The following is an 18,137-nucleotide window of genomic DNA, read 5'->3' on the forward strand; positions in this document are numbered from 1 at the left end:
ATTTACATAGATAAAGGCAAGTAATTATGGCTTTATCTTAGTCTCAGTCAAGTTTACTTTTATGGTCTGTAATTAATATTGGAGAATATTACATTTTTGAACAACTTTACCTTTTACTTCCTCTTCTTTTTGACTGAACTCCTCCTGCTGCTCTTCACCAGGCTCCTCTTTTTCCATGCCTATGATATAACAATTGTTTAGTTTATTAATTTATAGAGCACATTTCAGAACAACAGAAGTTGCAACCAAAGCTATACAGAGGTATTAAAACAAAAAATTAGGGCTGCTCCGATCACGATCGGCCGATCATTAGTAACAGCTAGTAACAGCTGCTCTATGTGAAATCACACAAATGATGAAATTTACAGCTGATTAGAGAACCGGCTTTACTGACGAGATGCGCATTAATGATCAGTTGATCGTGATCGGAGCAAGCCCTACAAAAAATAAAACAATATTAAAACAGAATTAACACACTGGTTCAAAACCTTGAAAACGTGTAAAAATATAAACACCATCATTAAAAACTAAGAATACAGATATGTATTTAAAGAAGATTTAAAAGTAGAAACAGAAGGGGAAGATCTAATATAAAGAGGGAGATTGTTCCTGAGTCTGGGAGCAGCCACTGAAAAGGCCCAGTCACCTTTATTTTTGTAATGTGAGTGAGGAACAGAGAGAAGTAGTTGATTGAAAGAACGTAAGGATCTTGATGCATTGTATGGGACAAGAAGATCACTGATATCCTGAGGGGCAAGACCATGTAAAGCTTTATAAACAAAAAGCAAAGTTTTAAAATCAATCCGGGACCTAACCACTAACCAGTGGACAGAGGCAAGCACAGGAGTTAACTCCTGTGCTGACACTTTTTAGTGCCAGTCAAAAGCCGGGCTGCTGCAATAATCCAACTCTGAGGTAATAAAAGCATGAATAATGGTTTAAAGAGCTTTATTATAGAGAGCATCATCTTGATTTTGGCAATAAACCTCTGCTGAAATAAACTACTTTTAAATACTTTGAAACTCAAATTAGAATAAAGAATGACACCAAGATTTTTGACACAGTCATGAACATGAAGATAATAGACACATCTTTATCATATGTGACCTTATGGATTTTTCCCTTGTATATGCTGAATAAAACCCATCTCAAAACTCTAACTATTTGTTAAATAGTAAATATACTATAGGGTAGTACCAACAATTTCAGATCTCCGTCCTCACTACATGACCGAAAATGCAAGTTATATGACATTCATGGGATAGTTTCGTGTGTCATCTGTAAAAATGTTTTCCTGATTTTCTTATGTAAGGAACTGGATGCAGAAGTGTAATGTAACAGGGCAGGTTATGCACGCGTAATATGATTGGCATGTGAGCAGCAAACTTCCTCAGAGAAAACACAGACAGGCAGCACTGGAATAATGCTCATCAGTAAATCAGTGGAAAATTAATTGAAATTATGATTCTGTCTAAGTTATGAATTTAAAAATGAAAATGCACAAGTGTAAAGTAGCCTAAAATATTACTATTTGCACTGATTTATTGTGTTGGTTACATTTTGATCCTTTATGCAGTGGCTCAGGAGATGAGTCTGTAAAAACATCAACAAGCTGCAAAAATAAAACCAAAGTTTTTGAAGTAATGTGTAATGTATTGTGTAATGTATTCTTCCATTACTTTTCTTCAGCACAGATCATTGATATATTTACTACATTGCCCAAAATAAAGATATCTTAATGGAAAATATTTGGTAAATCAGAGAGGGTTAAAAGACACTTAAAAAGTGTAAAATGACAAATGAAATGAATCACTAGTCTAACCTCATCTATGCTTATCTAGAAATAATTTTTTGTTTTTTGTTTTTATGAGACTCTGCCTTGTCTACTCTTTTAACATTCTCGACTGCCTTTACCAAATATCACTCCAAACTTGAACAGACATTGTGTGAATCACAAAAAATCTGGGAACCCCCTATCAGAGAAGCCACACAATCAGGAAGTATCCATATAAAAGGACAACACAACCACAAATTCAGTACCCCTGGATTCTCTCTGAACAGGTGTGTCAAGATAAAATTTAGATAGATATTTAGATATTTTATAACTAAAGACTACTTTTATTGCCGCATTTTGGATTAGTTACAGATGTTTGATATAACTGGCTGGAAAACATCCCAAGAGATTATTGTAATAGTCCAGACTGGACAGAACAAGAGCTTGAACCAGGAGTTGTGCAGCATAGATAGAAAGGACCTGATATTCCTAATGTGTATGTGTTGGTCTGCAAAACAAAGCACCTGAGGAAGGAGTATAACAAAAGAGTTCTTTTAATATTCCACAGGTGAAAATGGGCACAGCCAAACACAAATCTCTTCAGTGGCGCTGCTGACGTATGACGCTGTTGACATGTTATCTTTGTTATTGGGCGCAGCAAGAAAAATGTGAGCAGCGTTGTACGTCAACAGTCACAGCAGACGCACTCTTCATTCACTGCTACGAATTGATGGCGGTCATGTAAGTACGATTTAAACCATGCTAATGCACTTCCATTAATGCCAACAAAGTGTTCAAGTCTATGCAAAAGAATGTTGTGGCCAATTGTGTCAAACGCAGCACTAAGATACAATAGAACTAATAGAGTTAAACTGCAAGAATGTGTCTGCCTCCCGAACAATGTAGTTCATTCCAGAGTTTAGGCGCCAAATAGAAAAAGGAATAAGACCTTCTTACTAAAATGACTTTTTCTCAGCTCACAACTTGGATTTTATGTTTATCACGGATTACTAGATAAAGGTTGGTGATCTAACTCTGTTTTCTGATCTGATCCCAGGTGTCTGTACATTTTTTAAATTCTTCTCATCCGAGTGGACGAGGGGGTGGCATAGTAACAATTCTAAAGAACTCTCTCTCTGCACGCTGTCGATTGGTCAGTGGAACAGCCTTTTCCAGCTTTGAAGCTCAGTTTCTTCACTTGGACTGGAATGGTCCTGTATGCCTAGTGGGGATTTACCGTCCTCTGCACTCCACTAAGGATTTTATACAGCATTTCACTGAACTGGTTGGCAATATAGCCACAAATTATGATAGCCCAAAATTTCCTCTTCTTAAATGAGGCCAAGACCGAGATTATTGTTTTCGGTCCAAATGAGAAAGTTTATCCGTTTTTAGATGCTCACGGGTGCAGAACCTAGGTATTATTATTGACCAACATTAAAAATTGTATAGACATATCTCTTCTGTTATTGGATCCAGTTTCTATCAGCTTCATTTACTGTCTAAAATTAAACAGTTTCTCTCTCCAAAATCTCTAGAAATGGCTGTTCATGCATTTCTTACATTGCGTCTAGATTACTGCAATTCCTATATTGCGGTATATCTAAATCTCAAATTGCACCACTTCAGCTTGTCGCTGCAGCCAGACTTATTTTAAAGTGTTGTAAACATGAACGCATCACTCCAATTCTTAGATCCCTTCACTGGTTGCTGATTTGTCAGAGAATAAAATTTTCCTCCTCGTTTATAAATCCCTTCATAACAAAGCTCCTGTCTATTTATCTGAACTTCTTCATCCGTATACTCCATCTAGGAGCCTAGGATCCTGTGACCAGGCTTTGTTGGTGGTCCCTTGTGTTAGACTAAAGCATAGAGGTGAGCGTGCGTTTGCGGTGGCAGGGCCATGACTCTGGAATACCCTACCTTTAGAGATTAGACTGGCCCCTTCCTTGTTTATTTTTAAGTCCTTAAGTCCTTAATCTAAAAACCTTTTTATTTTCTTTAGCGTATTGACTAAAGTGATATGTTACATTTTAAATGGATGGTTTTAAATTTGTGTCTGGTATATTTTCCATGTATGTGTAATACTTTTGCTCTTCTGTAAAGCACTTTGGTCAGCCTGGGGACTGTTGTAAATGCACTATACAAATAAAAATAAAATTGAAAATTAGTGTTCTCTTACGAGAGCTCTCTCGTACTGCGTCTTAGCTAAGACGCTACGGGAAAAGTCTCTTTTCACGAAATACTGAAGCAAAAAATTATCCTTAATTTTGTATTTTTGTAAAGCGCATTTGCAGCAGTACACAGCCATAGGCGAGACGGCTCGCTCGCTCATTGGCTTGTTCTGCGGCAACTGCACAGCCTATCGAGCGCAGGCTGATGCAACATCAGACCAATAAGGGCGCTTCGCGCCCTTCTTGCCACTTCCCGCCGAAACGGGTGTGGCCCAACCTATAAAAGGAGCTCGAAAAGGCTGACTCACCTGATTTTTCATCTCTTCAGCGAATCTCACGCATCGCTGGATCACGAGGAAGCAAGCGCCGTCTGGAAGAGCATATCAGCAGGACGAGCCATCCTGAAGCCGCTGGCACCGCCGCCTTCCACTGCCGTTCCTGCTGCGCTATCCGGCGCCCATATCCTTTATAATCCTTGTTCTGTGATATTCTGTGTGTGTGTTCGCCCTGCGACGCACATTCACAAAAGAGCTGCGTCTTTTTAAAGATGCCTTCGTGTGGCTCGTGCAGAACCCCGCTCAGCGAAGGAGATCGTCATGTCATCTGCGTCTCCTGTCTGGGTGAAGACCATGCAGCGCTCGCGCTCGCTGATGGCGGATGTCCTCATTGCGAGTTGATGCCTATGGTGACTCTGAGGACTCGCCTGGCATCCTTCTCGAAGCCTGCATCATCCGCTGCGCCGCAGCGCCGTAAGAAGCGCCGCTCGCAGCGCCTACCAGAACCGCCTCCAGCTCGGCCGAGCTCGCCGGTTCCCTCCGCTTCGCCGGTCTCCTCTGCATCGCTTCCCGATGCTCAGCGTCCGCTGCTTGCCGACGCGTCATCGGAGGAAGTGGATCTCAGGCCCGTGTCGGAGGAAGAAGACACGTGCTCTCTGCTTGCTTCGAGCAGTGAGGGTTGGGCGAGCTCCGTGGATCTCGCGCCCGCTGCTCAGAGGCCCAGCAGACGGGGGGATATCGATAAGGAGCTGATGCGTGTACTCTCGTTGGCCGCGGCGAGCCTCGGCCTCGAGTGGTCTGCACCAGCGCCCCCTTTACGTTCCCGGCTGGATGGTAGCTATCTTCCGGATGAGCGCTCTTCCTCAAGCTCAAAACACGCCCCTTTTCTTCCTGAGCTTCACGAAGAAGTGGCGAAGGCTTGGGACGCTCCATTCTCGGCGAGAATCCGCTCATCTGTTTCGTCAGCATTCTCCACACTGGACGGTGCTAAGAACAGAGGCTACCTGTCACTTCCGCCGGTGGAACAGGCTATAGCAGCGGACCTTTGCCCGCCCTCTGCTGGACGGCGGACTAAGGCGGCGTTGCCATCCAAAGCCTGCCGCATGACGTCATCGCTGCTCGCACGGATATTCTCTGCTGCTGGGCAGGCTGCGTCTGCGTTACACACCATGGCGACGCTACAGATTTTCCAGGGCGATCTTCTCCGCAAACTGGATGAGATGGGACCTGAAGCGATCTGTCTCGCGGATCTGAGGAGTGCTTCGGATCTCTCCCTCCGCGCTACTAAGTCCGCTGCACAGGCCATGGGACGGGTTATGGCTTCCGCTACGGTGGCTGAGAGGCATTTGTGGCTGACGCTTTCTGACATCAAGGAGTCTGAGTGCGCTGCGTTTCTTGACGCTCCGCTAACTCCTGCCGGCCTCTTCGGATCTTCCGTCAACGAGTTTGTGGAGAGATTCGCCGAGGACCAGAAAGCTTCACAGGCGTTCAAGCACTTCTTGCCGAAGTGCTCCAGTTCTGCAGCTAGCTGCTCTAGACCGGCCCCACAGAGCTCTCAGTCACGCCCACCGCCTCCTGCTGCGCCATCACGACAGCGTCAGCAACGCAGCTCGGGACCCCGTTCTCGCTCTTCGAGCCGTCGCCCCGTGCCGCGGGAGCCGCGGCAGAGGATTGCGGTGAAGCCAGAAGCCCCGAAAGCATCCTAGCACTGCTGGGAAAGCGCCGGTGTTCGAGTTCCGCTGCGGCCGAGCTCTCACCCAAGCGCGCCGCTGTTGCAGTTCCAAGAGTTGCGACTGCCTCAGTGTCTTCTGCAATGCGCAAGCCTGCACGAGTGCCCGCTTGCCTGCACACAAAAGCCGTTATCACGGCTACCCAGATGTTTCACAAAAACAGTGTTTTTTCTAGTGTTCCGGCCATGGCCGATGGTGCTATAAATGTTGTGACGATGCCCACTCCTCAGTGCCCATCTCCACATGTAAGCACAGCCCTACACACAGGGCCTGCGCTCATAATGTCGACTCAAGTCGGTCGCCCACACTACATAGTAAACGTGCCCACCCCTCAGTGCCCATAATTACTATGTCACACGCGTCATGTAGTTTCTGTAAAAACGAAACCCGTGCACGCTCGTCCGGCCACGGCCGATGGTGCTTTAAATGCAGTGACGATGCCCACTACCCAGTGCCCATCCCCGCATGTAAGCACAGCCCTGCACACAGGGCTGGCGCACATAAGATCGACACAGATCGGTCGAGCACGCCGCATAGTAAACGTGCCCACTTCCCAGTGCCCACATACACTATGTCACTTACGGCGCGGGGCTTCTGTAAAAACGAGGCCCGTGCACGTACATTCTGCACAGGCAGACGGCGAGTTGGAAGTGGTAAAAGGGTACACATGCAGCCCACGGTTACTCGCAGATATATCGAGTCCCACGGGACCCGCTCAGCCTCCCTCCAGTCGGTTAAGCGCCGGAACGGGGTCGAGGATGAGCGATCTGCCCGCTGTGATCAGCTCGCTCCCCGCCTCAGATGCGCAGCACACTCGAGCGCCGCCGTTGCCCAGTCAACAGAGCGCGTGTCACATCCAGCCCTTAGCCATTCATGCAGATGCATGGTCAGCGCTTCCAGGGGTTTCGGATTGGGTGCTAGGCATTATAAAGAGAGGCTACTCGCTACAGTTTTCTCGACGCCCACCGCGCTTCTCAGCGCGCGTCGAAACTACGGTCAAAACAGAAGTAGCACACATACTTTGGGCCGAAATATCAAAACTGTTGAGCAAAGGGGCTGTAGAGCCTGTGTCTCAAGCTCAAAGCGACGGGGGGCTGTACAGCAGATACTTTCTGGTGCCCAAGAGAGACGGGGGTCTCAGGCCCATACTGGATCTAAGACAGCTGAACAAGGCATTGATGAAACGCAGTTTCAAAATGCTCACGACCAGGAAGCTCCTCGCGCAGATTCACGGAGGGGACTGGTTCATGTCAATAGATCTGAAGGACGCGTATTTTCAAATACAGATAGCGTCAAACCACAGGCGGTTTTTGAGATTCGCCTTCGAGGGCCAGGCATACCAGTTTGCAGTCCTGCCATTCGGCTTGTCCGTAGCTCCTCGTACGTTTACGAGGTGCATGGATGCAGCGCTCGCTCCTCTCAGACTCAGAGGCATACGAGTGCTGAATTATTTGGACGACTGGCTGGTTCTGGCCCAATCACGAGCGGAGCTCGTGGACCACAGGGCCGTTTTACTCGATCACCTCGAGAAGCTCGGCCTCAGTGTCAATTGGGCGAAGAGTTCGCTGAACCCCAGTCAGACGATCCTGTTTCTGGGTATAGTTCTGAACTCGTGTTCCATGACGGCGCGACTGTCACCTCAGCGCACAATGGGCATTCAGCACGCAGCGAGTTCTTTCCGCTGCGGCGCGACTGTGTCGCTCAAACACTGTCAAAAGATGCTGGGTCTCATGGCCTCAGCATCTCCGGTTCTGCGGCTGGGCCTGCTCCGCATGCGCCCCCTGCAGTTCTGGCTGAAGGCTTGGGTGCCGCGCAGAGCGTGGGCGTCTGGCCGACTGCATTTCAAGGTCGATCAGAGCTGTGTTGCGGCACTAGCACCTTGGACAGCGAACGGCTGGTACCGATCAGGTGTAAGCCTGGGGACTTCCCCGAGTGTGAAAATGGTGTCGACAGACGCCTCCACTTCGGGATGGGGAGCGCTGCTCGAAGGCAGACCGTCCTTTGGCCTATGGTCAGAACCGGAAAAGCTCCATCATATCAACTGCCTGGAAATGCTGGCAGTGGAGAACGCGCTGACGCGCTTTTTTCCCCATATCAAGGATCACCACGTCGTAGTCCGTTCGGACAACATGTCCGTGGTGTCCTACATAAATCGCCAGGGCGGTCTCGGGTCCCGAAACCTGTACAGGCTGACGGAACGCCTCCTGATTTGGGCTCAACGCAACGTGCGCTCGCTGAGAGCAGTGCATGTGCCTGGACTGCAGAATCTGGGTCCAGACAGGCTGTCCAGAGGCAATGTCCCTACGGGCGAATGGTCTCTACACCCGCAAACAGTTCGGCTGTTGTGGGAGAGATTTGGCATGGCGGAGGTGGACCTCTTTGCGTCCCACGAAAACGCTCACTGCCCCGTGTTCTTTTCCAAGAACGAAAGCGCGTTGTCACGGAAATGGCCGTGCTGCCCGCTTTATGCGTTCCCTCCCGTCTCCCTCCTTCCGCAGGTGATAGAACGGGTGAGAGAAACGAGATGTTCAATACTGCTTGTGGCACCTCTTTGGAAGAACCAACCATGGTTCCCAGATTTGATGCAATTAGCAGATGTCGCCCCATGGCCGGTACCGTTGAGGAGAGATCTCCTCTCGCAGGCCAGGGGCTCGATTTGGCACCCTCAACCGGAGTTGTGGTCCCTCCATGTATGGGCACTCAACGGTTACCCGCTGATCTCGCAGTGGGAGTGCTAAATACCATCACTCAGGCTAGATCCATCGACACGACGTCTGTATGCCTCGAAGTGGTCGGTGTTCTCCAGCTGGTGCACAGCTCGAGGTTATTCACCCCATAGTTGTGAGGTGACGGAGGTCCTCTCCTTCCTACAGGAGCTGTTGGATAAGGGCAGAGCCCCATCCACGCTCAAAGTTTATGTGGGGCCATCGCGGCGTTTTCTGAAACGGCGTCCGGTCAGTCAATAGGAAGGAACGATTTAGTCATCCGGTTCCTCAGAGGGGCTAGGAGGCTGAATCCTCCCAGACCTCCGTCAGTCCCTATGTGGGACCTCGCGGCGGTTTTTGGAGGCCTTGAAGGGTCCCCCTTTTGAGCCTATCCAATCGGTTAGCCTTCAGCATCTGTCGTTCAAGACAGTATTCTTGTTGGCTCTCGCTTCTGTGAAGCGTGTGGGTGATTTGCACGCGCTCTCGGTGAGCCAGTCGTGCTTGGAGTTTGGGCCCAATGACTCAAGGGTCATACTCAAACCTAGGCACGGTTATGTGCCGAAATCCCTCAACAAACCGTTTCGGGCTCAGGTTATTGCCCTGTCTGCCCTGCCGGTGTCAGGGGAGGATGGAGACTCGAGTCTTCTTTGCCCTGTCAGGGTTTTAAGAGCTTATGTGTCTCGCGCTGCTGCCTTTCGGCAGACGGAGCAGCTATTTGTCTCGTTCGGTGGACGTTCCAAAGGAATGGCTGTTTCGAGACAGACTCTATCCAGATGGATAGTTGACGCCATAGCATTAGCTTACGCTTCCAGGGGCCTTCAGTGCCCGTTGGGCGTCAGAGCACACTCCACAAGAGGCGTCGCCTCGTCGTGGGCGTGGTCTACTGGGATCTCCTTGCAGGATATATGTATGGCGGCGGGTTGGGCCTCGCCGTCTACATTTATCAGGTTCTATAACCTGGAGGTTAGCTAAGACGCAGTACGAGAGAGCTCTCGTAAGAGAACGTACTCGGTTACTAAACGTAACCTCGGTTCTCTCTAGAAGAGCGAACGAGTACTGCGTTCTCTGCCGTGCGTACGATTCACTCTGGTTCGCTTCGGCGATGAAATAAATCAGGTGAGTCAGCCTTTTCGAGCTCCTTTTATAGGTTGGGCCACACCCGTTTCGGCGGGAAGTGGCAAGAAGGGCGCGAAGCGCCCTTATTGGTCTGATGTTGCATCAGCCTGCGCTCGATAGGCTGTGCAGTTGCCGCAGAACAAGCCAATGAGCGAGCGAGCCGTCTCGCCTATGGCTGTGTACTGCTGCAAATGCGCTTTACAAAAATACAAAATTAAGGATAATTTTTTGCTTCAGTATTTCGTGAAAAGAGACTTTTCCCGTAGCGTCTTAGCTAAGACGCAGTACTCGTTCGCTCTTCTAGAGAGGATTTAATTGAGGACAGCAAAAATGTTAGGGCTCTAGATACGGCATCAAACCTGATGAAAGTGCTCTAGCTATTGGCGATTCTATTGTACGAAATGTGAATATACGTAGAGACACCAGCCACCATAATCAAATGTTTACCGGGAGCCAGAGTGACTGACATCTTGGCAAATTTAAAAGTGCTGGCTAATGCTAAACGTAAATATAGTAAGATTGTTATTCATGCCGGTGCTAATGATGTTCGACTTCGTCAGTCTGAGATTACTAAAAATAACATTAAAGAGGTGTGTGAACTTGCAAGCACGATGTCAGACACTGTAAGATGCACTGGTCCCCTCTAATATGCTCTGGAACAAAATGAAAAAGATGCATTGGGATCAGCATTAATAGACATTCTGAACTGATACTCTAGATTTAATACTGTCACATGGAATTGATGTTGATGGTGTTGAAATGATGCAGGCAAGTGATGATATCTAGTTTTGTGCAAACTTCATATAGCCAAAATTGTAAATTCTACTTCTTACATTTACATTTACATTTATTCATTTAGCAGACGCTTTTATCCAAAGCGACTTGGAACAGTGGAAGCAATCAAAAACAACAAAAAGAGCAATGATATATAAGTGCTATAACAAGTCTCAGTTAGGTTAACACAGTACACCTAGCATGGGATTTTAAATAATATAATATAAAGAAAACAGATAGAATAAAAAAGAATAGAGCAAGCTAGTGTTAGAGGTCTTTACACATACACAAATACACATACAATTGCATAATTAATGAAAAGAAAATAGAATAGAATATAAAAAGATTAGAAAGGTAGTTAGATTTTTTTTAAAGAATAGAATTAGAAGAGTGAGTGTTAAAGTTAGAGGGTCAAATAAAGATGGAAGAGATGTGTTTTAAGCTGATTCTTGAAGATGGCTAAGGACTCAGCTTTCCGGATAGAGTTGGGGAGGTCATTCCACCAGGAGGGAACATTTAATTTAAAAGTCCGTAAAAGTGACTTTGTGCTTCTTTGGGATGGCACAATCAAGCTACGTTCACTTGCAGAATGCAAGCTTCTAGAGGGCACATAAGTCTGAAGTAACAAATTTAAGTAAATGGGTGCAGAGCCAGTGGTAGTTTTGTAGGCAAACATCAATGCCTTGAATTTTATACGAGCAGCTATTGGAAGCCAGTGCAAATTGATAAACAGAGGTGTGACATGTATTCTTTTTGGCTCATTAAAATTAATCTTGCTGCCGCGTTCTGAATTAATTGTAATGGTTTGATAGAATTGGCTGGAAGACCTGCCAAGAGGGCATTGCAATAGTCCAGCCTGGACAGAACAAGAGCTTAAACAAGGATTTGTGCAGCATGTTCCGAAAGAAAGGGCTTGATCTTCTCGATGTTGAATAAAGCAAATCTGCAGGATCGGACAGTTTTAGCAATGTGGTCTGAGAAAGTCAGCTAAACATCAATCATAACTCCAAGGCTTCTAGCTGTTTTTGAAGGAGTTATGGTTAATGTGCCTAACTTGATGGTGAAATTGTGATGAAACGGTGGGTTTGCTGGAATCACAAGCAGTTCTGTCTTGGCAAGGTTGAGTTGAAGGTGATGGTCCATTATCCAGGAAGAAATGTCTGTAAGACAAGCTGAGATGCGAATAGCTACCGTCGGATCATCAGGATGGAATGAGAGGTGGAGTTGAGTGTCATCAGCATAGCAGTGGTATGAAAAGCCATGTTTCTGAATGACAGAACCTAATGATGCCATGTAGACAGAGAAGAGAAGTGGTCCAAGAACTGAGCCCTGAGGCACCCCAGTAGTTAGATGTTGTGACTTGGACACCTCACCTCTCCAAGATACTTTGAAGGACCTATCTGATAGGTAAGACTCAAACCATTGAAGTGTGGTTCCTGAGATGCCTTTTGCCAGTAGGGTTGATAGGAGGATTTGGTGGTTAACCATGTCAAAAGCAGCGGACGATCAAGCAGGATAAGTACCGAAGATTTGGATTCCGCTCTTGCCAGTCTTAGAGCTTCAACAACTGAGAGCAAGGCAGTCTCAGTTGAATGTCCACTTCTGAAGCCAGATTGGTTGCTGCCAAGGAGGTTGTTGTGTGTGAGAAATTTAGAGACTTGGTTGAACACAGCTCGTTCAAGTGTTTTTGCAATGAAAGGAAGAAGGGAAACTGGTCTGTAGTTCTCTAAAAGAGATGGATTGAGGTTGGTTTTTTTAAGTAGTGGAGTTATACGTGCCTGTCTAAATGATGAGGGAAAAACACCATTGTGGAGGGATGTGTTGATGATGTGAGTGAGTGCAGGTACAACTGCAGGAGAAATGGCTTGAAGGAGATGAGATGGAATAGGATCAAGCGGGCAAGTTGTAGGGTGATTAGAAAGTTTGATTTTTGAGACTTCTGCCTCAGAGAGTGAAGAGAATGATGTAAATGAGTGTAAGTTTGCTGGTGATATGAGCTTGACTGATTGTGATGTGGAAAATTGTGCACTAATGTGTTTAGGAGGGGGAGGAGGAGGACAAAGAAGTGAGGAAAATGTTTTAAAAAGTATGCGAGAGTTAGACAAATTGTTAATTTTGTTATGGTAGTATGTCATTTTAGCAGTGGAGACATTAGCAGAGAAAGAAGATAGGAGTGACTGATACATATTAAGGTCAGTAGTATTTCTGGATTTGTGCCACACCCTTTCAGCAGCTCTAAGCTTAGAACGGTGTTTGCGTAGAACATCAGATAACCAAGGGGCAGAAGGGGTGTTACGGGCTGGCCTGGAAGATAAGGGGCAAACAATGTCTAAACATGATGTAAGAGTGGAGCAGAAAGTATCAGTAGCACTGTTAGCATCCAAAGATGCAAACAGTTTAGGGGAAGGAAGTGAAGATGAAACCATTGCAGAAAGCCGGGAGGGTGAAAGTGTGCGTAGGTTACGTTGAAAGATGACATGTGGAGGGGTAAGTGAAGTGTCAGGGACCATGTTGAGGTTAAGAGTGAGGAGGAAGTGATCCGACGTGTGCAGTGGAGTAACCAGAACATTATCAGTGGAGCAGTGTTGTGTATAAATAAGGTCCAGTTGGTTGCCTGATTTGTGAGTAGCAGTAGTTGACACTCGGTTGAGATCAAAAGAGGCAAGCAGAGTGTGGAAATCAGCATACAGAGGTTTATCTAGATGGATGTTGAAATCTCCAAGCATAACTAGGGGCGTACCATCATCAGAAAAGGTTGAGAGCAACACATCTAATTCATCCAAAAAGTTACCCAGTGGTCCTGGGGGTCGATAGACAACTACAAAATGTATTTTAAAAGGGAAGGTAACAGTAACTGAATGAGATTCAAAGGAGCTGTTGATACCCAAAGATGGTAAAGGATTAAATTTCCAATCATTAGAGATGAGCAGACCAGTATGTCCACCTCTTCCAGTCAAACGGGGGGAGTGGGAAAATGAGAAATTATTGGAGAGTGCTGCAGGTGTAGCAGTGTCCTCTGGTTTGATCCAGGTCTCTGTTAGGGCCATGAGATTAAGCTTTGAATGACTAATAATAAAAGTAATGAAATCGGCTTTGTTTATAGCAGACTGGCAATTCCAGAGACCAGAAGAAAAAGAAAGTAGTGTATTAGCAGATATAGGCAAAGTGTGCAGGTTGTTAAGATTGCGCTGTCTACATTGTGTGATGTGTGGTTTGCGAGTGGTAGTGATAGTAAGGATCTGGAAACACATAGTAGGATTTGGTTAAAAACAAAAAAACAACTGAAACAGAAATGAAACAAGAAGGAAAAAGATTAATCGAAACAATACTTCCCTGTCGATGTCCCTGCCAATATTCCCTGCCGATGTCCCTGCCCGGTGGAGTCGCACGGTAGAGTCAATGGTCTTTACACTCTTCGGTCTTCACACGAGGAGGGCTTAACTGGAGGGCTGCCGCGACCGCTGCCGCGGTATACTAATCTTTTTTAAACCCAACAATACGGAAATTTAATTCAGCTGAACGTACTTTACTGTTTATCACAACAAAGGTCTAAGCAAGCGCACTACAATGACAACGTATGCGATAGAGTACGAGACCAAACGCAGCACATCTCAACACAGTAAACAAACTAGTGTTTCCTAGCAACGACAACTGCGCTAAACACTAATGAGACAAGAAATAAATACACTTACGATCTGCTTTTAACTCCCGCTGATTTAACTGCTTCTCACAAAGGGTATTTCTTTACACTCTCTTGGCTGGCGCTTGAACACACTTTACGGTTTATCACAACAAAGGTCTAAGCAAGCGCACAACAATGACAATGTATGCGATAGAGTACGAGACCAAACGCAGCACGTCTCAACACAGTAAACAAACAAGTGTTTCCTAGCAACGACAACTGTGCTAAACACTAATGAGACAAGAAATAAATACACTTACGATCTGCTTTTAACTCCCGCTGATTTAACTGCTTCTCACAAAGGGTATTTCTTTACACTCTCTTGGCTGGCGCTTGAACACACTTTACTGTTTATCACAACAAAGGTCTAAGCAAGCGCACAACAATGACAACGTATGCGATAGAGTACGAGACCAAACGCAGTATGTCTCAACACAGTAAACAAACAAATGTTTCCTAGCAATGACAACTGCGCTAAACACTAATGAGACAAGAAATAAATACACTTACGATCTGCTTTTAACTCCCTCTGATTTAACTGCTTCTCACAAAGGGTATTTCTTTACACTCTCTTGGCTGGCGCTTGAACACACTTTACTGTTTATCACAACAAAGGTCTAAGCAAGCGCACAACAATGACAACGTATGCGATAGAGTACGAGACCAAACGCAGTATGTCTCAACACAGTAAACAAACAAATGTTTCCTAGCAATGACAACTGCGCTAAACACTAATGAGACAAGAAATAAATACACTTACGATCTGCTTTTAACTCCCGCTGATTTAACTGCTTCTCACAAAGGGTATTTCTTTACACTCTCTTGGCTGGCGCTTGAACACACTTTACTGTTTATCACAACAAAGATCTAAGCAAGCGCACAACAATGACAACGTATGCGATAGAGTACGAGACCAAACACACTTCTTGTGAAAAAGTATGGTAGAACTTTGAAAACTGAAAAATGTAATGTAAATGTTACATAAAAAATGTAATGTAAATAATGTAAATGTTGAAAAATGTAATTCTTGTTACAAGTATGGTAGAACCATCACTTCCACCACAAAAGACTGCTTTGTAAGTAATCTTCCTGATGTATCCGAATTCCTTAGCATATCCAAAACCTCAGAAAAATTTGATGATGTAACAAAAACTATGGACTCTCTCTTTTCTAGCATTTTAAATACATTTGCTCCTTTACGCTTAAGGAAGGTTAAGGAAAACAGTGTGAAACCATGGTATAATAAGCATACTCGCACCCTAAAGAGAGCAGCCTGGAAAATGGAGCGCAGCTGAAGGAAAACAAAACTAGAGTTATTTTGTATTGCTTGGCGGAAAAGTAACGTATCCTACAGAAAAGCATTAAAAACTGCTAGATCTGAATAATTTTCTTCTCTTTTAGAAGAAAACAAACATTACCCCAGGTATTTATTCAATACAGTGGCTAAATTAACGAAAATAAAGCATCAACAAGTGTTGACATTTCCCAACATCACAGCAGTAATGACTTTATGAAATACTTTACTTCTAAAATCGATACTATTAGAGATAAAATTGTAACCATTCAGCCATCAGCTACAGTATCGCATCAGACAGTGCACTATAGATCCCCTGAGGAACAGTTCCACTCATTCTCTATTATAGGAGAGGAAGAATTGTATAAACTTGTTAAATCATCTAAACCAACAACATGTAAGAACCTATTCATTTTAAGCTCCTAAAAGTGGTACTTCCAGAAGTCATAGATCCTCTTCTGACTATTATTCATTCCCCATTATCATTAGGATATGTCTCCAAAACCTTCAAACTGGCTGTTATTAAGCCTGTCATCAAAAAAAAACACAATTTGACCCTAAAGAACTAGTTAATTATAGACCAATCTCAAATCTCCCTTTTCTGTCTAAGATACTAGAAAAGGTAGTATCCTCACAATTATATTCCTTCTTAGAGAAAAATGGTATCTGTGAGGATTTCCAGTCAGTATTTAGACCATATTATAGTACTGAGACTGCTCTTATTAGAGTTACAAATGACCTGCTCTTATCATCTGATTGTGGTTGAATCTCTCTATTAGTCTATATACTCTGATACTCTGTATCTCTCTATTATTGGATCTTAGTGCTGCATTCAACACTATTGACCCCAACATTCTTTTGCACAGACTATAACACTGTTGGCATGAATGGAAGTGCATTAGCACGGTTTAAATCGTACTTATATGACCGCCATCAATTGGTAGCAGCGAATGAAAAGGTATCATATCGATCACAAGTGCAGCATGGAGTACCTCAAGGCTCAGTACTAGGGCCACTACTCTTCACACTTTACATCTTACCCTTGGGAGATATCATCAGGAAACATGGTGTTAGCTTTCACTGTTATGCTGATGATACTCAGCTCTATATTTCTTTGCAGCCCAGTGAAACACACCAATTTGAAAAACTAATGGAATGCATAGTTGATATAAAAAACTGGATGACGAGTAATTTCTTACTGCTAAAGTCCAAAATGGAGCAGCAAGAGTTCTTACTAGAACCAGGAAGTAAGACCATATTAGCCCGGTCCTGTCAATATAATAAAATATTGCTTATTAGTCTGTTTCTCTCTTATTCTGATGTCACCGTAGCCACCAGATCCAGTCTGTATCCAGATCAGATGGTGGATCAACACCTAGAAAGGACCCCTACAGCCCTAAAAAGACAGCGGAGACCAGGACAACTAGAGCAGATACAGATCCCCTGTAAAGACCTTGTCTCAGAAGACCACCAGGACAAGACCACAAAAAACAGATAATTCTTCTGCACAATCAGGCTTTGCTGCAGCCTGGAATTGAACAGCTGGTTTCGTCTGGTTAGAGGAGAACAGGCCCCTCAACTGAGCTTTTTGAAAAGGTTTTTTCTCCATTTTGTCACCATTGGAGTTTTGGTTCCTTGCTGCTTTCGCCTCTGGCTTGCTTAGTTAGGGTCACTTAATTTACAGCGATATCGTTGACTTGATTGCAAATTAATGCACAGACACTATTTAAACTGGACAGAGATGACATCACTGAATTCAATGATGAACTGCCTTTAACTGTCATTTTGCATTATTGACACAGTTTTCCTAATGAATGTTGTTCAGTTGCTTTGACGCAATGTATTTTGTATAAAGTGCTATATAAATAAAGGTGACTTGACTTGACGAGAGTGGGGCAGTGGAGTGATGGGAAATGAGTGATACCTGCGCCACTCACAGGTCTTGAGTCCCACGGAGGAGATCCGGAAGGATAAAGGAGGAGTTACGACAGTGGAGGACGAGAGAGGACAGGGCCTGGGCTTTATTTTGTGTTCTGGTTTTTGTTTGTGCGCAGCAGTCTTTTCCTTGAGAGGCTGTCGCGCTGTTTTGTGTTTATTGGTTATTAAAGTATCATTAAAGTTTTTGCTACTTTCTGCCTCCTTCTTCCTGTGACTACGAAGGTTTTTACAGTGGGTAATTGTAAGTGATGTGATGTGACATGGCCAAGTATGGTGACCCATAATCAGAATTAGTGCTCTGCATTTATCTGCATTTATCCCATCCAAAGTGCACACACACCGTAAACACACACCCAAGCAGTGGATGAATGGGGATGTTTTTAAGAGTGTGATCATCTGTACGCAAAACTTTTCAAAGATGCAAAGAGAAACTTTATAAATGTGATACATGCTATTATGTAGAAATCAATAGAGCTCCCTGGAAAGGAATTTATGCCAATTCCAGGTTTAAATTCATATTTACAGATGCTTTTACCTAAACTGTCCTGAATTGCATATTCAGTTTATGCATTCCTCAGAAAATAACCCGTGATTGTATTCTACTGTTGAGTTGCCAGTTTTAGATAATTGTTATATCAAGTTAGGATTTGCCTCTATAATACAAATGTTTATTTA

General features: G+C 44.6%; 1 protein-coding gene across 1 annotated transcript in view; it reads right to left on the bottom strand.

The window, feature by feature from the left end:
- si:dkey-11f4.7 (piezo-type mechanosensitive ion channel component 2) overlaps positions 1-18,137 on the bottom strand; it is a 256,411-nt gene that overhangs the window by 53,655 nt on the left and 184,619 nt on the right. The window contains 1 exon segment of the mRNA XM_059561374.1: positions 111-179. Within this exon segment, the coding sequence (XP_059417357.1) occupies positions 111-179 (69 nt within the window).

Source organism: Carassius carassius, chromosome 11 (genome assembly GCF_963082965.1).
Source record: "Carassius carassius chromosome 11, fCarCar2.1, whole genome shotgun sequence".
Taxonomy (NCBI): Eukaryota; Metazoa; Chordata; class Actinopteri; order Cypriniformes; family Cyprinidae; genus Carassius; species Carassius carassius.